The 27,743-nt window shown below is 51.6% G+C and overlaps 1 protein-coding gene across 1 annotated transcript in view; it reads right to left on the reverse strand.

Annotated features, from left to right (window-relative positions):
• The window catches only part of SEZ6 (seizure related 6 homolog), a gene marked incomplete at its 3' end in the record, with an annotated part of 39,881 nt that extends 13,448 nt beyond the window's left edge, over positions 1 to 26,433 (reverse strand). Inside the window, 4 exon segments of the mRNA XM_087702897.1 lie at positions 4,810 to 5,002; positions 16,034 to 16,170; positions 21,100 to 21,232; positions 26,404 to 26,433. Of these exon segments, the coding sequence (XP_087559023.1) occupies positions 4,810 to 5,002; positions 16,034 to 16,170; positions 21,100 to 21,232; positions 26,404 to 26,433 (493 nt within the window).
• Between the last annotated feature and the right edge of the window lie 1,310 nt (positions 26,434 to 27,743).

Consider the following 27,743-nt stretch of genomic DNA (forward strand, 5'->3'; position numbering starts at 1 on the left):
CACTCCAGGGGAAGGATACTGCAAAATCTTCATTCCCTCTTCACTCCAGGGGAAGGATACTGCAAAAATCTCCTTTCCCTCTTCACTCCAGGGGAAGAATACTGTAAAATCTCCATTCTTCTTCACTCCAGGGGAAGAATACTGTAAAATCCCCATTCCCTCCTCATTCCAGGGGAAGGATACTGTAAAATCCCCATTCCCTCCTCACTCCAGGGGAAGGATACTGTAAAATCCCCATTCCCTCCCAATCAGCTGGGACTCGGGAGGCAGAGAATAGATGGGGGCAGGGCTGTTCAGAGGTGGTATTTACCAGTTATCCAAACTACTCAAAGTTTCTCCTACCGGTTCTCCACAACTGGTCAGAACCTGCTGAACTCCACCCCTGGAGTGCACGCGTGCACCCCTAGCTCTGCTTGCATGAAGCCTCATTAGTGTGAATGGCATGTGCATTCACCTGTGTGCCTGTCGCTCCCATAGAACCATCCCCTCTTCCCGCAGCTTCCAGGCTGCCAAGTTGGAAAGGTTGGGGACCGCTGCTGTAGGCTGTAGACTGGGAAATGCGGGGGTTTCTAATGCATCCCGTCTAGTGGACACCAAGTTGGAGATCCTGGCCTGGCGTAACACGCTTGTCCAATACGAGTAGTAAGGCTGTGTGAAGCTGACCACTCTCTTTGCAAGCAGGGTGAAGCAGGATGTCTCTGTACCTTGGATGCAGTGGTGGGTTACGACCCGTACGCCCCAGTATGGGCGTACCGGTGCCTGCCGGGAGCACCAGGTATCGTTCCGGTATGGTGCTCCGAAGGGCCCACCCGCCCACCTTCCGGTATTTGAGGTTTTCGGGGCTTCCGCGCATGGAGTGTTCGGGGCCGGCGTTATGCTTCGCCGAGCAGCTGGAGCATCGCGGAAGCGTCACAGAGCGTCGTGGAAGGTAAGTAAGCATGTGCACGCTGCGCGCGTTCATGTGGTAGATGCCCGGCCCAGTTGCAACGTACCAGTTGCAACAGGATTCGGAACCCACCGCTGCTTGGAGGATGGGATGGCAGAGAAATTCCAGCAACGTTATCTGTAGGCAGGTACGGTGACAGCTGTCCTCCCCCCTCCCTGCCCCCGCTCTGTGCAAATTGTGTTAATTGTTGGGGCCAATTACCTCCTCATTAGACGCTGCTTCTTCGGAGGTGCCCGCTTTAACCTGGCAGCGTCAGCGATTAGCTCCTGAGGCGATTAGCAAGCTTCCAATTAGCTAATTGCTCTACAGCTGCAAGCGAAAATCCCGGCGCTGTGGCACACCCTGGAGCTGCTATTGTGGTGTGTGTGTGTGTCTGCGTGTGTGTGTGTGGCAATAGAGCATTGGGGGCCCTGCTGGTGGATTGAAGCATTTGTGTAGCGCCCTGTCGGCCGCCGTCCCCTCCAGCAGCCGAACCAGAAGACGAGGAGGCGTGGGAATCAGGGTCAACCTCAAGGCAACCTGGGAGCTCCGAGGGGGAAGAGGGAATGGAGCTGGCAGAGAGAGACGGGGGGGGGGGGGGGCGGGCAGAGCCTGGGCTGTCCATCAGCTCTCGGATGGGGCATCAACAACCCCCCAGGTCTGGAGGTGGCTGATGAGGAAGAGGAGGAACAGCTGGGTCCAGTTCCTGACGCGCTGATGCAAAGAAAGGCAGAGGAGAGGAGAACAGTGGAAATCTATGGGCCGGTCCTCGGGACGGAAGAGCCACCACTGCTAGTTAAGCCCCACCCTAGCTCTGGGGATCAAAGGCAGGGGGCGGAGATGAAGACGTGCCAGACAACCATTCATCTCCCTGCCTGACAGACTTCTTAGCCTGCGGTGAGAGAGAAACTTTTTGCCGCGGCTGCCGGAATTCTTAATTACGGAATCTTTTGAGTTCACCTCAAAGGGTTTGTTGTTTTTGGGGAGCTGGGGTCAGAACAACTTGCTACATGCCCTGGCTCCTCTTGTCTGACCATCCAGGTAGTCCTTGACTTACAACCACAATTGAGCCCAAATTTTCCGTTGCTAAGCGAGAAAACCGAGTTTTGCCCTGTTTTACAACTTTTCTTGCTGACGTTGGTAAGGGGACAGCAACACAGTTGTTAAGGGAATCTGGCTTCCAATGATCACTAAATGAATAGCTGTATCTTTACAGATCAGCAGAGTTGGGACCTTGGAGGTCATCTAGTCCAACCCTTCCGCCCAAGCAGCAGACTCTACTACACCATTTCTGACAGATAGCAGTCCAGTCTCTTCTTGGAAGCCTCCAGGGATGAAGCTCCCACAACTTCTGAATAACAATAACAGAATAACAGGGTTGGAAGGGACCTTGGAGGTCTTCTAGTCCAACCCCACCGCCCAAGCAGAAGACCCTATACCATTTCTGACCAATGGCAGTCCAGTCTCTTCTTGAAAGCCTCCAGGGATGAAGCTCCCACAACTTCCGAAGGCAACTTCTGTTCCATGGGTTGATGGTTCTCACGGTCAGAAAATTCCTCCTTAGTTCTACGTTGGATTAGTTTCCATCCATTTTCATCTTCTCCTGCCGGCCTCAGAATAACACAACTGGAAGTGACCCTGGAGGTCATCTAGTCCAACCCCCCACCCATGCAGGAGAGCCTACAAAATTTCTGACAGACGACAGCCCAGCCTCTTCTTGGAAGCCTCCAGGGATGAAACTCCCACAACTTCCAAAGGCAACTTCTGTTCCATGGGTTGATGGTTCTCCCGGTCAGAAAATTTACCATTTCTAGGTTGAATTTCTCCTTGGTCACTTTCCATCCATTCTTCCTTTGGCCCGTCTGGTCTTCAGGTGCCTTGGAGAATAGCTGGACCCCCTTCCTCCACTCTGGGGCAGCCCCTCAAATATCAGAAGATGCTCTCCTGTCTCCCCTGGTCCTTCTCTTCCCTAGACTAGCCTGAGCCGGTGAGATTTGAACCGCCGAACTGCAACTAGCAGTCAGCTGAAGTAGCCTGCAGTACTGCACTCTAACCACTGCGCCACCTCGGCTCTATTATTGTTTGTGTACTTATTTTATTCTTATTTAAGTAGTAAGTGCACCAAATAATAAATTTCCTTTTTTTAATATCTTCTTTTTGTAGGTCATTCTTTGGGGCAAAGAATTCAGTGACATCGAGTTGGCCACTCCCATCCGGTCACATGACTGCCAAGCCACTCCTTCCCGGTCACATGACCACCAAGCCACTCCCACCCGGTCACATGACCACCAAGCCACTCCCACAAAACAGGCCACACCTACAGAATAGGTTCTAAAAAAAAAATTTGAAACCTACCACCGGGATGCAGGTTTTGCAGTATCCTTCCCCTGGAGTGAGGAGGGAAAGGAGATTTTGCAGTATCCTTCCCCTGGAGTGAGGAGGGAAAGGAGATTTTGCAGTATCCTTCCCCTGGAGTGAAGAGGGAATGGGGATTTCGCAGTATCCTTCCCCTGGAGTGAAGAGGGAAAGGGGATTTTGCAGTATCCTTCCCCTGGAGTGAAGAGGGAAAGGAGATTTTGCAGTATCCTTCCCCTGGAGTGAAGAGGGAAAGGAGATTTTGCAGTATCCTTCCCCTGGAGTGAAGAGGGAATGGGGATTTTACAGTATCCTTCCCCTGGAGTGAAGAGGGAATGGAGATTTTGCAGTATCCTTCCCCTGGAGTGAAGAGGGAAAGGGGATTTTGCAGTATCCTTCCCCTGGAGTGAGGAGGGAATGGGGATTTTACAGTATCCTTCCCCTGGAGTGAAGAGGGAATGGGGATTTTACAGTATCCTTCCCCTGGAGTGAAGAGGGAATGGGGATTTTACAGTATCCTTTCCCTGGAGTGAAGAGGGAATGGGGATTTTACAGTATCCTTCCCCTGGAGTGAAGAGGGAATGGGGATTTTGCAGTATCCTTCCCCTGGAGTGAAGGGGAAAGGGGATTTTGCAGTATCCTTCCCCTGGAGTGAAGAGGGAATGGAGATTTTGCAGTATCCTTCCCCTGGAGTGAAGAGGGAATGGAGATTTTGCAGTATCCTTCCCGTGGAGTGAGGAGGGAAAGGAGATTTTGCAGTATCCTTCCCCTGGAGTGAAGAGTGAATGGGGATTTCGCAGTATCCTTCCCCTGGAGTGAGGAGGGAATGGAGATTTTGCAGTATCCTTCCCCTGGAGTGAAGAGGGAATGGGGATTTCGCAGTATCCTTCCCCTGGAGTGAAGAGGGAATGGAGATTTTGCAGTATCCTTCCCCTGGAGTGAAGAGGGAAAGGAGATTTTGCAGTATCCTTCCCCTGGAGTGAGGAGGGAAAGGAGATTTTGCAGTATCCTTCCCCTGGAGTGAAGAGGGAAAGGAGATTTTGCAGTATCCTTCCCCTGGAGTCAGGAGGGAAAGGAGATTTTGCAGTATCCTTCCCCTGGAGTGAAGAGGGAAAGGAGATTTTGCAGTATCCTTCCCCTGGAGTGAAGAGGGAATGGAGATTTCGCGGTATCCTTCCCCTACCATGCCCACCAAGCCACGCCCACAGAACCGGTAGTTAAAAAAAGTTGAATTTCACCACTGCTCTGCACGGACTCGCGGTGGGAAAGTCAGCAAAAATGGCAGAAGGTCAAGGTTCCCTTTGGTGAGGATGAAAGCAAACGCCAGCCCTTCGGGGGTAGGCCAGCCGATGGAATTCTCCAGTAAGGAAAGTGTGCTGCATTGTCTACTTTTGAAGGACTACAAGGCCAATGGGGGGAGGGGGAGGGAAGATGTCCGCAGCATCTCTCGCCCGCCGTTGACTTCCCCAGAGTTGAGCAGAAGTCCTCCGTCTCTCCCCCCCCCCCCCAGCTTCAACGGGGAGCCTTACCTTCGAAGTGGAAGTGGAAGGTCCCTGGGTTGGCTGGAGAAGGGCTCTGGAACCTCACCAGCACCTGGTTGGTGGGGCCACGGACCACTTGACCACGCACCAGGAAGGACTCGTTGGCCAGCGGGAGGGGCTCCAGGCCTCCGAGGGTCTCCACGGCGATTGTCTCACCCGCCGCGAGGCTGATGTTTTGCACCTGCAAAGGGGGAGGGGAGTAAGAGACGAAGCGTCGTGGGGCACCGGCTCCTACTTTGGGGCTGGCAAGGAGGCAGGCGGTGGGGACCGGGCAGGTAACAGCACGGACTCCCATTCCTCACTTCTGCCCTTGGAAAAATTATGTAGTTAGTCCTCGATTTACGACCATACCAGATCTAGCGTGTCAAGAAGGTCAACAAAGAGGTAGAACAGAGGTACAAGCCGTGTAATATATGGCTGTGTTGCTATTGTCCTTCCCATCTGTCCCACCCGCTGCTATTATTGGTATCGTTATTATGATTATTACTTTGCTATTTTCCACGTATTATACGGAGAACTTTTGTACCACACTTGGCCAGAAAAGCATTCTGTTCTGTTCTGTTCCTAGTCTGTTCTGTTCCTAGTCTGTTCTGTTCATATTCTGTTGTTCTTTTCTGTCCTGTCCTGTCCTCCCGTCTCCCTCCTCCTCCTGTTCTATTCTGTTCTGTTGTTCTATTCTGTTCTGTTCCTATTCTGTTCTATTCTGTCCTGTCCTGCTGTCTCCTTCCTCGTCCTCCTGTTCTATTCTGTTCTGTTGTTCTGTTCTGTTCCTATTCTGTTCTATTCTGTCCTGTCCTCCCATCTCACTCCTCCATGTCCTCCTGTTCTATTCTGTTGTTCTGTTATTCTATTCTGTTCTATTCTATTCCTAGTCTGTTCCATTCCTGTTCTGTTGTTCTATTCTGTCTTGCCCTGTCCTCTCCTCTCCCCCCTCCTCTTCCTGTTCTATTCCGTTGTTCTATTCTGTTCTGTCCCTATTCTGTTCTATTCTGTCCTGTCCTCCCGTCTCCCTCCTTCTTGTCCTCCTGTTCTATTCTGTTCTGTTCCTATTCTGTTCTATTCTGTCCTCTCCTCCCATCTCCCTCCTCGTCCTCCTGTTCTATTCTGTTCTGTTCTCTTGTTCTATTCTGTTCTGTTCCTATTCTGTTCTATTCTGTCCTGTCCTATCCTCCCATCTGCCTCCTCCTTGTCCTCCTGTTCTATTGTGTTCTGTTGTTCTATTCTGTTCCTATTCTGTTCTTATTCTGTTCCATTCTGTCCTGTCCTCCCCTCTCCTTCCTCCTCCTCCTGTTCTATTCTATTCTGTTGTTCTATTCTGTTCTGTTCCTATTCTGTTGTTCTATTCTGTCCTGTCCTCCCCTCTCCTCCCTCCTCCTCCTGTTCTATTCTGTTCTGTTCTCCTGTTCTATTCTGTTCTGTTCTCCTGTTCTATTCTGTTCTATTCTGTCCTGCTCTCCCGTCTCCCTCCTCCTTGTCCTTCTGTTCTATTCTGTTCTGTTGTTCCATTCTATTCTGTTGTTCCATTCTGTTCTGTTGTTCTATTCTGTTGTGTTCCTATTCTGTTCTATTCTGTCCTGTCCTCCCCTCTCCCTCCTCCTCCTCCTGTTCTATTCTGTTCTGTTCTTCTGTTGTTCTATTCTGCTCTGTTCCTATTCTGTTCTATTGTGTCCTGTCCTGTCCTCCCTTCTCACTCCTCCTCCTGTTCTGTTCCGTTCTTATTAAAGCTAAAACATATGAAGAATAGTTGGACTGTTTAAGGAAGAGAAGGACTAGGGTGACATGATAGCAGAGTTCCAACATTTGAGGGACTGTCATAGAGAAGGAGGAGTCAACCTCTTCTCCAAGGCACCTGTGGGTAGGACAAGAAGCAACGGATGGAAACTAATCAAGGAGAGAAGCAACCTAGAAATAAGGAGAAACTTCCTAACAGTGAGACCAATTAACCAGTGGAAACGGCTTCCCTCCCATCGCTGGAGGTTCTTACGAAGAGACTGGACTGCCATTTCTCTGAAGCGGTGTAGGTTTTCCCGCTTTTGGCAGCGGGTCAGACTAGAAGACCTCCAAGGTCCCTCCCAACTCCCTTATCCTATTCTAGCTTTGGACCACATTTCTCAAACAACAAAAGCCGTTTCCCCATGAAGCAGGAATGAGAGCCGATGAGTTAAATCGCCCCACACCCCCTTCCCCAACATTTCTAACTGGCAGGAAGTCCGCAGAACGGGCACAGCCTGGATAGATTTAGCAGTTGGCTGGAGGTGCCGAAACAGAAGCTAACAAGATGAGCTGGGACTCTTGAGCAGAGGATGGACCATCAGCTTCCAGCAATTCCATTTTCTTCCCGGCACAAAAGGCCACCAATTTTGTTTATACAAGCTTGGCATAAAACTAGATCAGTGTTTCTCAACCTTGGCAACTTGAAGATGTCCGGACTTCAACTCCCAGAATTCCCCAGCCAGCATTCGCTGGCTGGGGAATTCTGGGAGTTGAAGTCCGGACATCTTCAAGTTGCCAAGGTTGAGAAACACTGTCCTAACCACTGCTGGGGAATTCTGGGAGTTGAAGTCCGGACATCTTCAAGTTGCCAAGGTTGAGAAACACTGACCTAGATAGTGACGTATTTCTAAAGCGCCCGCTTCCATGCCAGGCTCAAGAGAGCTCCATTCCCCACTCCTCCCTGTCCGCATCCGAAGCAAGGCATAGAACACAGCTGGTCCTTGACTTACGACCGCAAGAGAGCCCAACGTTGTCCATTTTTGTCTCCTTTTGCAGCCTTTCTTCCCACGGTCGTTAAGTGAATCACTGCAGCTGTTAATAAGACGGCGGTGGAGTGAATCCAGCTCCCCCACTGACTTTGCTTGTCAGAAGGTCGCAAAAGGGGATCGCGTGAACTCCTTACAGATCCTCACACTTACAACCGTTGTACCATCCCCCACAATCACAGGATTAAAATTCGGGCACTTGGCAACCAAGATTTGCCATTTGCGATCTGCTCCCCCCCCCCAGCCAGTTACTCACAAGTCAAAGGGGGGGGGATTCGAATTCGGTTAACGACCGCGTGACTCAGTCAAGAACTGCGCCGATTCACTTAACAACCATGGCCCCCAAAAAAGGCATCATAAAAATCGGGTGAGATTTTATTTTCTCCTGCTCGGCCAGGGGGTTGGACTAGAAGACCTCCAAGGTCCCTTCCAACTCTTGTGATTCGGAGATTCGCTTCACAACCGCTCTGGCCAGCAAAGGGAAAACCTCCTCCCGATTGCCGTCATAAGTCTGAGGACTACCTGTAGAATTGGATTTGGGGCCTCTCTTGAAGTACAGAGTTCGGTCGATTGCCCTGGGGGGCGGGGGGGGGCTGAAAGAAATTGGAAAGGGCAGAAACTTTTAAGGCCTTTCTGCATTGGAAAAACAAGTTGCATTTTGCAACCACATATCTTTGATGTCATCGAAGGGTGAAGGTATTTCAGGGTGGATCATTTTAATGGATCCGTCCGGCGGTTCCGAAACCATCTCACCCACCTGCAGCTGGGCACCAGCCAAGCCGTAATTCCTGGGAGCAGCCCCGGCGTATCTTATCTTGATAAACGACCCTCTGCTCCCTTCTCTCATTAATCCGGGGGTTGTATATTAATTACGGTAATTAAATGGGGCTGCTGGGTGATGAATGGCCGAAAGCCACAAAGCTCTTCCCCTAATTACATCACAGAGGTGCCAGGGATCTGGGGTGGGAGGGGGTGGGAGAGGGGGAAACGCAGGCAGGTGGCAAAGGGGAGCGAAGAGACAGAGTAGCAGAAGGAGAGAGTTGGAAGGGGCCTTGGAGGTCTTCCAGTCCACCCCCCTGCTCAAGCAGGAGACCTTATATGGTTTCGGAGAAATGGCTGTCCAGTCTCTTCTTGAAAACCTCCAGGGTTGGATCACCCACGAGCTCCGGAGACAGGGTGGAATTAAGAAGAAATTTCCTGACAATTGAGATTAATTGTTCTATAAATCTCAATTGTCAGCAAGTTTCTTCTTAATTCCAGGTAGGATCTCCCTCTGAGGACCTTTTTTTAACTTACTTCCTCCCTTCTTTGTCCCTTTCTCATCTTCTTCCCTTCCTCCATTTTTCTTTCTTTCCTTCCTCCACTTTTCTTTCCTTCCTTCCTCTTGTTCCTTCCTTCCTCCCTCTTCCTCAATTTTTCTTTCTTTCCTTCCTTCCTTCACTCCATCATGCTTTCTTCTTCCCACCCTCCCTCCATTTTTCTTTCCTTCCTTCCCTCTTGCTCCTTCCTTCCTTCCTTCCTCCCTTCTTCTATTTTTCCTTTCCTTCCTTCCCCCTCGCTCTTCCCTCCATCATGCTCCTTTCTTCCACCCTTCCTCCATTTTTCTTTCCTTCCTGCCTTCCCCCTTGTTCCTTTCTTCCCTCCCTCTTGCTTTATTCCTTCTTCCCTCCCTTCATTTTTCCTTCCTTCTCTTTTGTTTCCTCTTTCTCCTTCCTTCCTTCTTCCCTCCCTTCATTTTTCCTTCCTTCTCTTTTGTTTCCTCTTTCTCCTTCCTTCCTTCTTCCCTCCCTCCATTTTTCCTTCCTTCCTTTCCTTTCTCCCTCCCTTCTCCTCTTTGTCTCTTTCTCATCTTCCTTCCTTCCTTCCTCCCTCCCTCCATTTTTCCTTCCTTTCCTTTCTTCCTCCCTTCTCCTCTGTCTCTTTCTCATCTTCCTTCCTTCCTTCCTCCTTCCCTCCCTCCCTCCATTTTTTCCTTCCTCCCTCCCTCCCTCCCTTCTCCTCTTTGTCTCTTTCTCATCTTCCTTCCTTCCTCTTTCTCCTTGGGTGTGGGGCTCTGTGCTGGGAAGAATTCCTTGTCCGGAGAGGCCAGTGGGACAAGTGTCAGCTTGCCCCTTCTAACAGCTTCGGCCCCTTGACAACACACACAGACACTCACACAGGTCTCCCCCAGGGACTCCTCCCCACCCCTGCCCCCTCCCAGTGCCGTTTCCCCCTGTCTTACACCTTGTGCCTCTTTGTCCTCAGCTGATGGTGCCCCAGGGATGCCCCCTCTGCCCCTGGCCAGAGGCGAGGCATGCAGCTGGAGGGAGGGAGGGAGGGAGGAGGGGTCCTTGGTCTCCAGGCGAGCTAATGATGCCCCAGGAGCCCAGTGGGAGGAGGGGGGAGCCCAGGTACCGTTGAAATGTCGGCCAAATGCCACTGCGATCGATTTGACATTTGCTTCGCTGTGTTGCCGAGTGGGCACGCCTGGCTGCCTCTCCGAAAGCCTCCGGCGTCTGCCTTTGTAGCTCCTCATTGAGATGCGGGGAAGACATCACTTTGCAACGGAGCTCGCAGCATCCCTGCAGGCCTCCTCCCCCTCCCCAATTCTTCCTCAATCTCCCCCTCCCCTCGCCCACAAAGGGCCTCTGGCTCGGCTGCTGAGCGATGCATCCCCCCCCCCAGAACCTACGAACCCTTCCTCCGCTTAAAAAAGGGGGGATCTGCCCAGAAATGCTCAAGTGAGAGAGATTTCAAGGAAGTCCAGAAAATAAGGTAGAATTGGAATTTATAGAATAGAAAATAGAAGAGAAGAGAAAAGAAAATAGAATAGATTAGAATAGAATAGAATGGAAGGGAAGAGAAGAGAAAATAGAAGAGAAGAGAAAAGAGAAGAGAAAATAGAATAGAATAGAAAAGAGAAAAGAAAAGAGAATAGAATGGAAGGGAAGAGAAAATAGAACAAAACAGAAAATAGACGAGAAAAGAAAAGAGAAGAGAAAATAGAAAAGAAAATAGAATAGATTAGAATAGAATGGAAGAGAAGAGAAAATAGAAGAGAAAAGAAAAGAAAAGAGGAGAAAATAGAATAGAATAGAAAAGAGAAGAGAAAAGAGAATAGAATAGAAGGGAAGGGAAGAGAAAATAGAAGAGAAGAGAAAAGAAAAGAGAAGAGAAAATAGAAGAGAAAAGAGAATAGAATGGAAGGGAAGGGAAGGGAAGAGAAAATAGAACAAAACAGAAAATAGAAGAGAAAAGAAAAGAGAAGAGAAAATAGAAAAGAAAATAGAACAGATTAGAATAGAATAGAATGGAAGGGAAGAGAAGAGAAGAGAAAATAGAAGAGAAAAGAAAAGAGAAGAGAAAATAGAATAGAATAGAATAGAAAATAGAAGAGAAAAGAGAATAGAATGGAAGGGAAGAGAAAATAGAACAAAACAGAAAATAGAAGAGAAGAGAAAAGAAAAGAAGAGAAAATAGAAGAGAAAAGAAAAGAAAATAGAATAGATTAGAATAGAATAGAATGGAAGAGAAGAGAAGAGAAAAGATAATAGAATAGAATGGAATAGAAGAGAAGAAAAGAGGAGAGGAGAGAAGAAAAAATAGAAGAGAATAGAATGGAAGGGAAGGAAGAGAAGCTGGAAGGGACCTTGAAGGTCATCTAGTCCAGCCCCCTGCTCAGGCAGTAGATCGGATACCATTTCAGACAAATGGCTGTTCCATCTCTTCTCTAAAACCGCCACTGTTGGAGCAGTCACAACTTCTGGTGGCAAGCTGTTCCACTGGCTAATTGTCCTCTCTGTCTCAGGGAATTTCGCATTTAGTTCCGGTTGCTTCTCTCCTCAATTAGTTTCCACCCATAAACTTCTTGTCCTGCCTTCGGGTGCTTTGGAGAACAATTTGACCCCCCTCAACTGTGGGAATGCTGCTATCATGTCCCCCCTAATTCTTCTTTTCTCTAGCCTAGCCAGGCCCCAAACCTGCAGCCGTTCTTCCTCTGTTTTAGCCTCCAGGCCTTTGATCCTCTTAGCTGCTCTTAGGCCCTCCTTTCCGTGGCTCATGTTCCGTGGCTCCCCCTCCCCGTGGCTTTGCACATTCTTCTTGGACTTGGCCCCAATATCCGCAGCTCTGCCCTCTCCGTGGCAGAAGCCTATTTATTCTGGGGTATTTGCTATTGTTTATTTTATTTTTCTCCTGCCTTGATTATTGTTATAAATAACTGTGGAAGACTGATATAGCCATAGCAGTTAGACTTATATACCGCTTCATAGGGCTTTCAGCCCCCTCTAAGCGGTTTACAGAGTCAGCATATCGCCCCCAACAACAATCCGGGTCCTCATTTTACCCACCTCGGAAGGATGGAAGGCCGAGTCAACCCTGAGCCGGTGAGATTTGAACAGCCGAACTGCAGAACTGCAGTCAGCTGAAGTAGCCTGCAGTGCTGCATTTAACCACTGCGCCACACCACTTTCCTCCACCGATTTTCCCCACAACAACAACCCTTTGAGGTAGGCTGAGGTGAGGGGGAGGGGCTGGCTCAAAATCCCCTACTTGGTTTTCATGCCAAAGGCAGGACTAGAACTCCCAGTCTCCTGGCGATTGTCCCAATGTCACCCAGCTGGCTTCCTTGCTTGAGAGAGGACTAGAACGCACCGTTTCCCAGTGATTCCTCCAGGCTCACCCAGCCTGCTTTCATGGTTAAAGCGGCACTAGAACTCCCAGTCTCCTAGTAATTCATCCAGGCTCACCCAGCCTGCTTTCATGGTTAAAGCGGCACTAGAACTCCCAGTCTCCTAGTAATTCGTCCGGGCTCACCCAGCCTGCTTTCATGGTTAAAGCGGCACTAGAACTCCCAGTCTCCTAGTAATTCGTCCGGGCTCACCCAGCCTGCTTTCATGGTTAAAGTGGCACTAGAACTCCCAGTCTCCTAGTAATTCATCCGGGCTCACCTAGCCTGCTTTCATGGTTAAAGCGTCACTAGAACGCCCAGTCTCCTAGTAATTCATCCGGGCTCACCTAGCCTGCTTTCATGGTTAAAGCGGCACTAGAACTCCCAGTCTCCTAGTAATTCGTCCAGGCTCACCCAGCCCGCTTTCATGGTTAAGGTGGCACTAGAACTCTCAGTCTCCTAGTAATTCGTCCAGACTCACCCAGCCTGCTTTTATGGTTAAAGCGGCACTAGAACTCCCAGTCTCCTAGTAATTCGTCCAGGCTCATCCAGCCTGCTTTCATGGTTAAAGCGGCACTAGAACTCCCCATCTCCTAGTAATTCATCCAGACTCACCCAGCCTGCTTTTATGGTTAAAGCGGCACTAGAACTCCCAGTCTCCTAGTAATTCATCCAGGCTCACCCAGCCTGCTTTCATGGTAAAAGCAGCACTAGAACTCTCAGTCTCCTAGTAATTCGTCCGGGCTCACCCAGCCTGCTTTCATGGTTAAAGTGGCACTAGAACTCCCAGTCTCCTAGTAATTCATCCAGGCTCACCCAGCCCGCTTTCATGGTTAAGGTGGAACTAGAACTCTCAGTCTCCTAGTAATTCATCCGGGCTCACCTAGCCTGCTTTCATGGTTAAAGCGGCACTAGAACTCCCAGTCTCCTAGTAATTCGTCCAGGCTCACCCAGCCCGCTTTCATGGTTAAGGTGGAACTAGAACTCTCAGTCTCCTAGTAATTCGTCCGGGCTCACCCAGCCTGCTTTCATGGTTAAAGCGGCACTAGAACTCCCCATCTCCTAGTAATTCATCCAGACTCACCCAGCCTGCTTTTATGGTTAAAGCTACACTAGAACTCCCAGTCTCCTAGTAATTCATCCAGGCTCACCCAGCCTGCTTTCATGGTTAAAGTGGCACTAGAACTCTCAGTCTCCTAGTAATTCGTCCAGGCTCACCCAGCCTGCTTTCATGGTTAAAGTGGCACTAGAACTCCCAGTCTCCTAGTAATTCGTCCGGGCTCACCCAGCCTGCTTTCATGGTTAAAGTGGCACTAGAACTCCCAGTCTCCTAGTAATTCATCCAGGCTCACCCAGCCTGCTTTCATGGTTAAAGTGGCACTAGAACTCTCAGTCTCCTAGTAATTCGTCCAGGCTCACCCAGCCTGCTTTCATGGTTAAAGTGGCACTAGAACTCCCAGTCTCCTAGTAATTCATCCAGGCTCACCCAGCCTGCTTTCATGGTTAAAGTGGCACTAGAACTCTCAGTCTCCTAGTAATTCATCCGGGCTCACCTAGCCTGCTTTCATGGTTAAAGCGGCACTAGAACTCCCAGTCTCCTAGTAATTCATCCGGGCTCACCTAGCCTGCTTTCATGGTTAAGGCGGCACTAGAACTCCCAGTCTCCTAGTAATTCATCCAGGCCCACCCAGCCTGCTTTCATGGTTAAAGCGGCACTAGAACTCCCCATCTCCTAGTAATTCATCCAGGCTCACCCAGCCTGCTTTCATGGTTAAAGTGGCACTAGAACTCTCAGTCTCCTAGTAATTCATCCAGGCTCACCCAGCCTGCTTTCATGCTTAAAGCTACACTAGAACTCCCAGTCTCCTAGTAATTCATCCAGGCCCACCCAGCCTGCTTTCATGGTTAAGGTGGAACTAGAACTCCCCGTTTCCTAGTAATTCATCCAGGCTCACCCAGCCTGCTTTCATGCTTAAAGCGGCACTAGAACTCACCGCCTCCTGGTTTCTAGCCTGGGGTTCCTCAGTAGACCGAAAGGGCCCCTCATAATGCTCAAAAGAGCCGGCACGACAGATAAGCCGAATAAATTGGTGCCCTATGCGCGGGTGATGCCCGTATCAAAGGGCACGGCTTCAGTGCCAACATCTCGGTTTGTTCGCCCTTCAGCTTTCCTGGCATTGCGGAAACACCCACTCCCCCCCCCCGCCCCTCCCATGCAGATAAACTAAGCATCTTCTTCGCTCCGCGGGTGTCGGCATGCTGGCATAATGACAGATCATTGCTTGTCATTAGGAGAGCAAACAGCCTTGAGCTCTGGAGGTGCCACCCGCCGTTCCTGGCACGTGCGGAGAACAAAGGCCACGTGTGCCCAGCGGTGGTTACCAGCCGAGCACAATGTGTGTGTGTGTGTGCGTGCCCGCGTGCGTGATGCCAGCCGCATGCCAACATCCTGGAAGGGAGGCGGAAAATCGTCGGTCTGGCTTTCTCCAACCTGGTGCCCACAGAAGGGAGCGGGTGGGTATGGCCTCAGGGTGGGCACCTGAGCGTGAGACCCCCACACACACACAGCTGTAGTGACTGCTGGGGGCTTGAAACGTGAGGAAGGGGAGGCTGTGCTAATGGTTAGAGCAGTGCTTCTCATCCCTGGGCACTTTAAGACGCGTGGACTTCAACTCCCAGAATTCCCCAGCCAGCTTTGCTGGCTGGGGAATTCTGGGAGCTGAAATCCACATGTGTGGATTTCAACTTAAAGTGCCTTGAGGTCAAGGGTTAAAAGTTAACAAACATGGAGTCTAGATTCACTTAACAACTGAAATGATTTGCTGAACAGCCATGGCAAACTCACTGAACAACTGTCTTGCTTAGTGTCGTGGCCCACCAGCAGGCAGCAGAACTGGCAGCAGAGTCGGACAGTGAGGAGGGTTGGGGAGGAACCTGGGCCAGTCCTGGAGTCTGGGGAAGGCTCGGACAAGGGCTATGGGTCGGAGGCAGAGAGGGGGCCGGAGCCATCTGACAGTTCTCAGCTGCCTCTGGAGCTAGACATCAGTGAGGCAGAAGAACAGCTGGAGCCTGTTCCCAGTGTGCGCATGCACAGAGCTGCCAGACGAAGGGAAGAGCTAAAGAACAGGGGTCAACTTGGGAGTAAGGCCACAGGTGGACGGTGAATGGCCCCTCCCAGCGGGAATAAAAGAGGAGCGACAGGGGAGTGGAGTTTGCAGGAGACAATTCGTTCGTTTCAGGAGTGCGAAGATCTGTCCCTGAATCCCAGGGACTCTGTGCTTTTCCTTGCACAGCACCTCATTTGGAAACTATCGACCTGGCAGCTTTCCAAGCAAGATAAGGTCTGTGGTGATAAATACTCCTTTGAAAGACTGGCTGCCAGGCCTTGGCTGGATGTGAAGGAGAGGAATTCACACCCATCTTATAAAAGGGGGTTTTGTCGGGATCAGGACTCCGCCTGCGGCTTTTTTGGGGGAAGCCTCGGTCAGAACACTTAGCCGCAGAAATTCTGGTTTCAATGGTGGACGTAAGCCGAGGACTAGCTATAACTTTGCACCGTTGCAAAACGAATGGGCTACCCCCAATAGTGTTTGAGTCCCTGTCTCCCCCCACCACCACCAATTCTCTGATTGGTTCATGCCAAACCTGGGTGTTTCCCCCACCCTACTGGAGCAGTCGCAAGGTTCCCCCCCTCCCCACTCCCGACTCCCGAGACCCCTTTCCAAAGATCGAGCCAAGGAGTGCCGGCTATTCCTTCTCAAAAGCCGCTTGGCTCACGCCTTCCCTCCCCGTGGGACTCACTCACCCGGATCTCCACGCCGTAACCAGGGTAGACGGAGATGCTATAGGCGCAGTCCAGCCAGCTGCCTTCGTAGGGGAGGGTGCTGGCCAGCGGAGAGGCCAGGGAGCCTCGGGGTCCGGTCAGGTTCCAGCTGCAGGTTGCTTGAGGGGGGGGGGGAGAGGTTGAAAAGTGGGTGGGGGGGGAGGAAGGAAGAGAGCCTTAACAGAATAACAGAGCCGGAAGGGGCCTCGGAGGTCTTCTAGTCCAGCCCCCATCACAGACAAATGAAGATCAAGAGCAACGGAGCCCCCATTACTCCGGGAAGCGAGTTTTTCCGCTGATTAATTGTTCTCACTGTCCGGAAATTCCTTCTTAGTTCCAGATTTCCCTCCAATGAGTTTCTATCCATCTTCCTTCCTTCCTTCCCTTTGCCTTCTTATTCCCTTCCCCCTTCCCTTCTTTTCTTATTCCCTTTCTCATCTTCCTTCCTTCCTTATTTCCTTCCTTCCTGTCCTTCCCTTCCCCTTTTCTTATTCTCTTCCCTCCCTTCCCTCGTTTTCCTTTCCCCTCCCTTCTTCCCTCCCTTCCTTCCTTCCTCTCTCCTTCCTTTTCCCTTCTTCTCTCATTCTTCTCTTCCCCTCCTCCTTCCCTCATTTTCCTTCCTCCCCTTCTCTTTCCCTTCTTCTCTTACTGCCTTCTCTCCCACCTTCCCTCATTTTCCTTTCCTCCCTCCCTCCCATTTTCCTTTCTTTTCTTCCTTCCTGTTTTCCCGGCTTTCTCCCTTCCTCCTTGCCATTTCCTTCCTTCCCTTCTTCCCTTTCTCATCTTCCTTCCTTTCTTCCATCCCTCTTCCTCGCACCTATTTTCCTTTCCTTCCCTCCCTCTCCTTCCTTCCTTCTTCTCCTTCTTCTCCTTCTTCTCTTCCCTTCCTCCTTCCCTCATCTTCCTTCCTTCCTCCCCTTCTCTTTCCCTTCTTCTCTTATTACATTCTTCTCTCCCTCCTTCCCTCATTTTCCTTTCCTCCCTCCCTCCTTTCTTTTCTTCTTTCCTGTTTTCCCTCTCCCTCCTTGCCATTTCCTTCCTTCCCTTCCCTTCCTCATCTTCCTTCCTCCCTCCCCTCTTCCTCCCTCCTATTTTCCTTCCCTCCCTCCCTTTTCTTCACTTCTCCTTCCTTCCTTCCCAAGGAATGGTACTTAAGACTTACTGTATATACAGCTTCACAGTGCTTTTACAGCCTTCTCTAAGTGGTTTAAGGGGTCAACCTCCTACTCTCCTTTCCCCCCTTCCTAAATCATAGAATCACAGGACAGGAGGGGACCTCAGAGGTCAACTAGTCCAACCCCCTGTTCAAGTAAGGAGTCCTTATCCCATCCCGGGCCAACTGGCTGTCCAGTCTATTTCTGAAATCCTCCCGAGATGGTGCACCCATAACTCCTGGAGGCAAAACTATTCCATTGAATCATTGCTCTCCCCTTGAGGAAGGGGCTTCGCCCCCTACTCCCTCCCTTCCCCCTGCAGCCAAGTCCCCTCCCCAAACTCAACCCCCCCCCTGTTTTCTGACGAACTGTCTCTCCATCCAGAACTGAGTGCAGCAGGGATCTTTGCAAGCAATCCAAAATTGGATTTTCCACCTGAGCAGGTTTACGGCCTCACATGAAAAATACTGACACCCCCTCCCCACCCCCCGTGAACACCCCCGCAAGGGCTGGTGTGGGAGGAGGCCTCTCCTTTTCAGGGGGCTCTCGGAGCAGCAGCCCCCCCCCTCAAGGAGCAATAGGGGAGGGGGGCCTCTGGCCCCTGCTAGAAGCAGCCGGGCATTCTCGAATATTCTCCGAGAGAGAAATTGCTCCAGACCACGAGTGTCTACATTTAGCTGCTTTAAGGCCCTATGGACTTCAACTCCCAGAATTCCCCAGTCAGCGGTGATGGCTGGGGAATTCTGGGAGTTGAAAGTTCACAGGTCTTAAAAGTTGGACATCTCCGTTCCAGACCTTTCACTACTCAAGACTAAGAATCAGGATGCTTTTTTTTTCAATCGGAATAGAAGAGCTCCTTGGAGGTCCTCTAAGTGGTCTCCAATCCTGGCAACTTTAAGACCTGTGGACTTCAACTCCCAGAGTTCCTCAGCCAGCTTTGCTGGCTGAGGAACTCTGGGAGTTGAAGTCCACAGGTCTTAAAGTTGCCAAGGTTGGAGACCTCTGCTCTAGTCCAGCCCCCTACTCAAGCAGGAGACCCTATACAATTTGAGATAAGTGGCCGTCCAATCTCTTCTTCGAAAACTCCAGGGATGAAGCATCTAGAGGCCAGCAGTTCCACCGGTTAATCCACTGTCAGGAAATTCCTCCTTAATCCCAAGTTGCTTCTCTCCTTGATTAGTTTCCATCCGTTGCTTCTGGTGCTTTGGAAAATAAATTGCCCCCCTCTTCTTTGGGGCAGCCCCCCAAATACTGGAATACTGATCTAATGTCCTTTTTCTCTAGACTAGGTAAAGATTCCTCTCGCACATCTGTGCTAGTCGTTCCCGACTCTAGGGGGCGCTGCTCATCTCTGTTTCAAAGCCGAAGAGCCAGCGCTGTCCGAAGACGTCTCCGTGGTCATGTGGCCGGCATGACTCAACGCCCGAAGGCGCACGGGACGCTGTTCCCTTCCCACCAAAGGTGGCTCCTATTTTTCTACTTGCATTTTTTAACGTGCTTTCGAACGGTTGGCAGAAGCTGGGATAAGGAATGGGGGCTCACTCCGTTATGCGGCGCTGGGGATTCGAACCGACCTTTCTGATCGACAAGCTCAGCGTCTTAGCTCCTGAGCCACCGTGTCCCACTTTTAAGACTGGCCAAGCCCAAATCCTGCCAGCATTCTCCATGTTTTTGTCTCCAGGCCTTTAATTCTCTCCTTTCTGCACTTTCCCCAAAATCTCAACATATTTTTTTAAAAAAATTAATTTTAATTGTGATTAAAGCAGCCTGGCATACAGGCTGCCTCCCTTTTGGGGATGGAGTTGGGGGCTGTGTTATTTGGGGGGTGAGGGGCTCTTCTAAGGTGGGACCAGGATTCATTCTCTCTCTCTCTCTCTCTCTCTCTCTCTCTCTCTCTCCCTCTTTCTATCTTTCTCTTTCTATCTCTTTCTCTCTCTCTACCTCTTTCTCTCTCTTTCTATCTCTCTTTCTCTTTCTATCTCTACCTCTTCCTAGCTTTCTCTCTTTCTCTCTCTCTCTTTCTCTCTTTCTCTCTCCCTTTTTCTCTCTTTTTCTCTCTTTCTCTCTCGCTCTTTCTATCTTTCTTTCTCTCTCTCTTTCTATCTATCTATCAATCTTTATCTATCATCTATCTATCTATCTATCTATCTATCTATCTATCTATCTATCTATCTATCTATCTATCTATCTATCATCTATCTATCTATCCCTATCTCTGTCTGTCCCACCATCCACCCACCCATCCCTCTCTCCCTCTCCCTCTCTCTCTCTCTCTACCTCTTTCTATCTTTCTCTTTCTATCTCTTTCTCTCTCTCTACTTTTCTATCTCTCTCTCTTTCTATCTCTCTTTATCTTTCTATCTCTACCTCTTCCTAGCTTTCTCTCTCTCTCTTTCTCTCTCTCTTTCTCTCTTTCTCTCTCCCTTTTTCTCTCTTTCTCTCTCTTTCTCTCTCGCTCTTTCTATCTTTCTTTCTCTCTCTCTTTCTATCTATCTATCAATCTCTATCTATCTATCTATCTATCTATCTATCTATCATCTATCTATCTATCTATCTATCTATCTATCTATCTATCTATCTATCTATCTATCTATCTATCTATCTATCATCTATCTATCCCTATCTCTGTCTGTCCCACCATCCACCCACCCATCCCTCTCTCCCTCTCTCTCTCTCTCTCTCTCTCTCTGTATGTGTGTAAATGCACACAGACAAAAGGCTCCTTCCTCTACTTCCCAAGCCAGCCCAAGATGTGATGGCAAGAAACGACCTGCAGGAGGCAGAATTGAAACGTTCCCTCCTTCAAGACAACCCACCATCGCTTACAAACCACCATCCGGAGCCAGGATTTGTTATTGGCTTGCTGACCGCAAGAGCAGCCTCGTTTGAAGGGAGATCTACGCTTCACTTGTGCTCTCCCCAGTTTTTTTTTGGGGGGGGGGCTCCCCAAGCCACTTAAAAGGGCGGGAGTGTTCCCAACCAGGAATGGGCCAAAGTGGTTACCGGCCGTCCTCAAATTACAACGCTTCCCTTAGTGACGGCTCAAAGGGCATGGAGGAGGACCAGTTTCCACCCTCGCGACCTCCGCATCCTGCCACAGGACAAGAATCCGGACGCTGCTCGGCAACCGACTCATATTTATGACGGTCCGCGGCGTCTTGGGGGGAGGGGGGTGTCACGTGATCCACTTTGGCCGCCTTCTGGCAAAACCCATGGGGGGGGGAAGCCGGGTTCACCTCACGACTGTGCCACTCACTTAAACAGCTGCAGCGATTCGCTTAACAACCGTGACCCGTAAGGTCGTAAACAGAAACATCCAACTACAGATGCTTGATCTGTGGCCGCTCAGGGAGACGCAGGAGAGAGTTCTGGTCTTTCCTTTTCTGTGGGAAACGGGTCAAATGGCTCCCTATGTTTTGGGGGGGCTCCGTTGAAGTCGTAAGCCGGGGAATGGCCAGATTTTGCTGCAGGACCTGTCCAGTTTCGGCTGTCCAGGATTGGGGGGGTGGGGGTGTCAGCTCAAGGAAAGCCATGGCATTTGAGGGGGGGCAGGTTTTACTGTTCCCCAATCCTGTGCTCACCCCTCTCCCCCCCTCCCCACATGGGGCACCTTTGCACCAGCTGAATTTGGAGCTTTGTCCAAATCCGCAGGTTGCGTAATGCCCCCCACCCTTCCCCCCCACCCTGGACCCTCCTCTTTTACCCCCTTCCTCCTTTGGAGATCTAGATTCCTTGCTGCCTGCTGGGGCTGGGGGCTCCCCCAACCCACGAGGACCACCAGCACTCCCAGCCTGGGATGTAGCTGCCGCAACTCCGCCCCCGGCATCCGTTCTTGGAAGCCCCCAAACTTCCCCCCCCCCGCTCCTCCTTCCTCCTCCTCCTCTTCTCTCTTACCTGCCACAGGTGCAGTAGTAGGGGTCTCCGGTCCCCTGCTCGACGTGGCCCCCGGGACGGCTCCCTGGCGCTGGAGACCCCGATCCTCGAGGAACTGGGGCGCGCCGGCTGGGGGTCCCGGGCGGAGACGGGGCTAACGGCGCCCGCGGGCCCCGAGGCTGGAGACGCGGCTGGCGGAGTCGGGGTCGCAGCAGGTCCCGGGGCTGGCGGGCGGCGGGGGGTCTCCCAGGCGAGGAGGGGCGCTGGCTGCAAGCCGTCCCTGGGCGGGGGCTCCTCGGGGAAGAAGCCCTCCAGCAGCGGGTGGTGGTTGAGGAGCTTCAGGGTGGGCGCCGTGGTGGTGAAGGGAGCCTCGCGCGCCGGGTGGTCGCGGGTGGGGGGCGCCGTCCGTTCGGCCTCGGAGCTGGCGGCCGCCTCGGAGTCGGGATCCTCGTGGGAGAAGCCTGCATTGGGTGGGGGGAGAAGAGGAGGAGACGGAGAGGGCGGTGAGCCGTGGGAGGCGAAGGGCGGAGGAACCCCAGAGGGCATCTAGTCCAGCCCCCGGCGCCCCAGGAGCCCTCGGCTTAAGCAAAAGTGAGGCGGGGGGCTCCTACCTCCCCAGAGGTACAGAAATGCTGCAATAATGAGATGGGCGGCGGAAAGAGTTAATTAAATTAATTAATTGGAAGGTAAATAAGTAGATAGCAAGTAAATAAACAAAGGAATGAAATGGCTCTTTTGTGGTTGCCGCTTAAAACGGCGTCCCAGAATTCCCCAGACAGAATAAGAGAGGAGGACTTCAACATGCTAGCTGGGGGATTCTGGGAGTGGAAGCCCATCCCTCTTAAAGCAGGCTGGCTGGGGGATTCTGGGAGTGGAAGTCCATCCCTCTTAAAGCATTCTGGATGGGGGATTCTGGGAGTGGAAGCCCACCCCTCTTAAAGCATTCTGGATGGGGGATTCTGGGAGTGGAAGCCCACCCCTCTTAAAGCATGCTGGCTGGGGGATTCTGGGAGTGGAAACCCTCCCCTCTTAAAGCATTCTGGATGGGGGATTCTGGGAGTGGAAGCCCACCCCTCTTAAAGCATTCTGGATGGGGGCTTCTGGGAGTGGAAGCCCACCCCTATTAAAGCATGCTGGCTGGGGGATTCTGGGAGTGGAAGTCCTCCCCTCTTAAAGCATGCTGGCTGGGGGATTCTGGGAGTGGAAGCCCATCCCTCTTAAAGCAGGCTGGCTGGGGGATTCTGGGAGTGGAAGTCCATCCCTCTTAAAGCATTCTGGATGGGGGATTCTGGGAGTGGAAGCCCACCCCTCTTAAAGCATTCTGGATGGGGGATTCTGGGAGTGGAAGCCCCACCCTCTTAAAGCATGCTGGCTGGGGGATTCTGGGAGTGGAACCCTCCCCTCTTAAAGCATTCTGGATGGGGGATTCTGGGAGTGGAAGCCCACCCCTCTTAAAGCATTCTGGATGGGGGCTTCTGGGAGTGGAAGCCCACCCCTATTAAAGCATGCTGGCTGGGGGATTCTGGGAGTGGAAGCCCACTCCTCTTAAAGCATTCTGGCTGGGGAATTCGGGGGGCGGAAGTCCTCCCCTCTTAAAGCAGGCTGGCTGGGGGATTCTGGGAGTGGAAGCCCCCCCTCTTAAAGCATTCTGGCTGGGGAATTCGGGGGGCGGAAGCCCACCCCTCTTAAAGCATTCCGGATGGGGGATTCTGGGAGTGGAAGCCCTCCCTCTTAAAATTGCCAAGATTGAAAAACACAAGGTTTAAAGTTTGCAAGATAGTCCCAGAGAAATTTTCCTTCTGAGCCAGCTGCTCCGGAAAGATCTCTTCACATGCCCCAGAGCCCTCTCTCTTCAGCGCTGTGTGCCCCCCACCCCACCCCCAGGGAGTTTTTCTACCTCCTGCTGCTGCAGTCAAGCTGGTTTAAAACAGGCCCTGGTTTTCCTGCATTCACATTATCACCAACTACTGTAAGTTGTGCACCATTTAGAGCCATTAAGCTAAATGCTAAACTGCTTTCATTAGCTGGTAATGAGCCATCAAAAATGCCTCCCTGGTGGGTTGGCCTCCTTCCGCTGGCGGAGCCGTGCTGCAGGCGGGCACCCAGGGAGGAGGGCTGGCATTACTTTTCCCCACCCTCTCCTCCTCCCGCCCCCCCCCCCCCCGTGCTCCTTCCAGGTGCTAATTGAGTGGACAGGACAGTATTATGAATGGAATAGAGCTGGAAGGGCCCTGGGGAGGTCTTCTAGTCCATCCCGCTGCCGAAGCAGGTGATGTTCTACCATTTCAGACAGGTGACTACCTCGTCCAGGATTTGGCAACCTTAAACGCTCCAAAAAAGAGCCATTTGGACCCGTTTCCCACAGAAAATACAACACCCGGTATTCCCAAAAACCTTTCCCGTGCCTGAATATTTCCTGAGCAAAACTAAGCTATGTAGTTGGATTAAATGTTCTGTTTACTTCTGAAACTTTTATTTTCCTGGATTTATCCCATGGTTGGCCTCCCGGGGGGGACAAAATGCTCAATAAATCACATGCTGGTGGGTGTCACACACATCGACGGTTGTGTGATGCATAATTGGAGTGACGGGGAGGCCACAGCAGAGAGATGAACGACCCACATGCGGCCCCAGAGCCGCAGGTTTCCGACTCCTGATCTAGTCTCTTCTTAAAAGCCTCCAGCTGTGGAGCCCCCCCCCAAGGTTTCTGGTGGCAAGCTGTTCCACTGGTTCGTTGTCCTCACTCTTACGAAGTTTCTCCTTAATGCAGTGTTTCTCAACCTTGGCAACTTGAAGATGTCTGGACTTCAACTCCCAGAATTCCCCAGCCAGCGAATGCAGTGAGCACACCTGGATGTTCTCTGAATCCGTTGGACTTGCTGCACCTGAACACCTGGATTGGCAAGGAAGAAATGTTTCATCGCCTCCAAGGTCTTCCCTGCAAGCTTCAGTCCTGGGCACAGCCACCTGTGCCAGCTGGAAGGCTGGCAGGTCTCCCTGCCCACACCCTGCCCAGTGTGTTCGCACAGGTAGGCACATGTTTGCGCCTGACTGACAGACAGACAGGCCCAATAAACCAGCGGGACTCCAAACTTGGTGACTACTTTTGAGTCCTGTGGACTTCAACTCCCAGAATTCCCCAGCCAGGCAGGTCCTGGAGCTTCCTGGGATTTCTCCCGGGTCAGAAGTGTGGAGTGCTGCCAAGACAGGTGGAGTGGCCCCTGCCTCTGCCCTCCGTTGGCACCGGTGGGGCCCTGAGGATGGCAGCTGCTAGGGTAATCGGGCGACATCAGGAAGCAAACCACCAGCACAAAAACACCCAGGACCCCACAGCCTTCTTCCTCCTCCTCCTCCTCCTCCTCCTCCTCCTCCTCCTCCTCCTCCTCTTCTCAACCCCCCTCTCTTCTAACCCTGATAACATTCCCTAGTTGAGTCATGAAACGTTGCAAGTAACAACCAACAAGGATTCCCTAGCCTCCTCTTCCTCCTAGCAGTCCCCCTCCTTTCTAGCATTGATGATGTTGCCTAGTTGGGTCATGAAACGGTTGCAAGGACCCCCCATAGCTTCCCTTCCCTTCCCCGTCTCCCTTCTCTCCTTTTCTTCTCTCCTTTCCTTCCTCTCCCTTCCCTTGTTTATGTTTATGTTTATGTTTATGTTTATTAACATTTATAGGCCCTTCTTTCTTCCTTTCCTTCCCTTCTCTCCCTTCCTTCTTTCCTTCTCCTCTCCTCTCCCTTCAACTTCCCTTTTCTTCTCCTTTCCTCCCTCCTTCTTTTCTCCTTTCCTTCCTCCTTCTCCATCTTCTTCTCTCCCCTCCTTCCTCTCCTTTTCCCAATCCCTTCTCTCCTTCCCTTCTTCCTTTCCTTCCTTCTGTTTTCATTCCTCCTCCCTTCCCTTCTTCCTTCCCATCTCCTTCCCTTCTCTCCCTTCCTTCTTTCCTTCCCCCTTTCACCTTCTCTTTTCTTCTCCTTTCCTCCCTCCTCCTTTCCTTCTTCTCTCCTTTCCTTCCTCCTTCTCCATCTTCTTCTCTCTCCTCCTTCCTTTCCTTTCCTTTCCCAATCCCTTCTCTCCTTCCCTTCTTCCTTTCTTCCTTCTGTTTTCATTCCTCCTCCCTTCCCTTCTTCCTTCCCTTCTCCTTCCCTTCTCTCCCTTCCTTCTTTCCTTCCCCCTTTCCCCTTCTCTTTTCTTCTCCTTTCCTCCCTCCCTCTTTCCTCCTCCTCCTCCTTCTCTCTCTTTCCTTTCCCTTTTTATCTTCCTTTCCATCCCCTTCCCAACAGTGAGGATGCCACATCTTCGGGTAGAACAACCTCTTCAGGCCCCACCACCACCGAGACCAGGGAGCCCCAAAGAGGCCACCAAGGGGCACCGTCAGCTGCCCACACGGCCATCTGGCTAGCTCTGCCAGGCTTCCTGCCACCCTGGGAGGCAAAATTCAGACAGGGAAGGCAGAATTCACGTGGGCCCAGAGAGGGCCTCTGCAGCAGGGGGGAGAACCGGCTCCCAGAGCTGCAGGGCAGCAGGCGTGGGGGGCTGGACTAGATGATCTCAGGGTGGCCTCTCTAAGCAGAGCTGCAACGGAGGAGGCTACACTACAGCTTCGGAGCGGCATCTCTGTGGGCAGCTGGCCAAGAAGCCCCCTCCCCCGCACGCAGCCAGCCTGGAATGGGCGGGGGGGCGAGAGGGGGGCTGCGGAGGCGGTCGGGGAGGGAGGGGGGGGTCAGGATAGGAAGGGGGGGAGACGACAGGCAGCTGCCGTGGAGGCGTCCAGAGGTTAAAACGCCCCAGCATGGAGCGAATTATGCTTTAATAGAATTCATTTATTACGCCATAAAAGTTAATGAGTTTATACGGGAAGGCGCCAGGATTTCTTTTGAGGTTTTAATAGGGGGATTAGTGGGCCGTCCCACACTCGGGGGGGGGGGGCTGGTGCAGCTCCTTAATTTCCCCTTTTTACAGGTTTTTTTTTTTGCCAGTTTCAAAATTGTCCTCCCCCCCCACAGGGACCCCCAATATCCAACCCTCCCACCCGTCTACGACTCACCGCAGGGACCCGGGAATCGAACCTTTCGCCTCCAGGAGCTGCTCCATCACTGGAAGCTTCTTGGACACCCCTCTGCCCGAAACGCATTACAGGCAGTCCTCGTTTTACGACAGTTCATTTAGTGACCGTTCGAGGTCACCACGGCCCTGAAAATAATGACTTATGACAGTTTCCCCCCCACACCCACACACACTTAACGACCATTGCAGAATCCCAGGTGATTTGCATCCGGATGCTTGACAGGTGACTCCTATTTACGACGGTTGCAGCGTCTAGGACTCACTTTGCGAGCTTCTGACAAGCCCAGGTTCATTTAACGACCATGTTCCTCGTTGAACTCTAGCACCTGGCAAATGGTCGTAAAACGGGACAGATTCGCAAAGTTTTTCACTCGCCGACATAAATTTCGGGCTCGATTGTGGTTGTAAGCTGAGGTCTGCCTGTATGGGATTTCCCGCCTGACAAGTGCGGGGGTTGGACTAGATGGACCTCCCAGGTCCCTTCCGATGCTGTTACTCCTTCCTAAACCCCTCAACTTACGACAGATCATTTAGTGAACCGTTCAAAGTTACAACAGCACGGAAAAAACTGAATTACAAACCGTTTTTTTCCACACTTACGACCGTGGTCAAGGAATCAAAATTCGGATGTTTGGCAACCGACTCATATTTATGACGGACGCAGCGTCCTGGGGTGGGGTGGGGTGTGTGTGTCACGTGACCCTCCCTTGCATCCTTCTGACAAGCAGAGTCGATGGGGAAAGCCGGCTTCACTTAACGACCGTGTTACCAACTTCACAACAGCACTGATTTGCTTCACAACAGTGGCGAGAAGGTCGTCAAATGGAGCGCACGCCCCTTAAGTGCTTCGCTTAGCAACGGTAGTTTCGGGCTCGATTGTGGTCGCAAGCTGAGGGCTGTTGCCAGTTCAGGTAGTCCTCGCAAATGCGACCACCGCGGAGCCCAAAGTGCCCGTCGTTAAGCGAGACATTCGTGAGTGAATCTTTGCTCCGTTTCAGTGGCTGCTGCCTGCAGAATCCCGTTATCCTTTGAAATGCGAGTTTTCACACTTCTTGCCAATGTTTTCTCCCCCTGAATATGCAAATCGGGGAACGGTCTGTACACAAACCGCATCAACGCATGCAAATAATATGCAAAAGCGGGTTTCGCGGTTGGTGAAAACAGTTTGCGAAGATCGCATCCATCGAGCCAAGCTGCGAGGCAAGTCGGGCATTGGCGGAGAAGGGCAGGGAAACCGCCGGGTGTCCCCAAGGGAAACTTTGGCTCCAAAGGTCCAGTTTGACCAACCGGACTGGACACAAAGATCCGGAAAGGATGAGCAGAAAATGCCTCGATTTCCCTTTGCAGCCCCCGCCTGCCGTCCCCACCAGAAGGAAGAGCACTTCGCAAGGGCGCTTCAAATGTAGATCCCGCTTCCCGGTGCTTCCCGGCCCCCTCTAAGCCTCTGCCCCCTCCCCCAACAATCCCGGTCCTCATTTTAGTGACCTGGGAAGGACGGAAGGCTGAGTCGACCTGGAGCCCTTCGGGATCGAACTGCTGGCAGTGGGCAGAGTTTAGCCTGCAATGCGCACAAGGAAATACCGGTAGACTTCGACGTACGATT

Source organism: Thamnophis sirtalis, unplaced genomic scaffold, assembly GCF_051295495.1.
Source record: "Thamnophis sirtalis isolate CommonGarterSnake01/CBP01778 unplaced genomic scaffold, rThaSir2_p1.2 scaffold_17, whole genome shotgun sequence".
Lineage (NCBI taxonomy): Eukaryota > Metazoa > Chordata > Lepidosauria > Squamata > Natricidae > Thamnophis > Thamnophis sirtalis.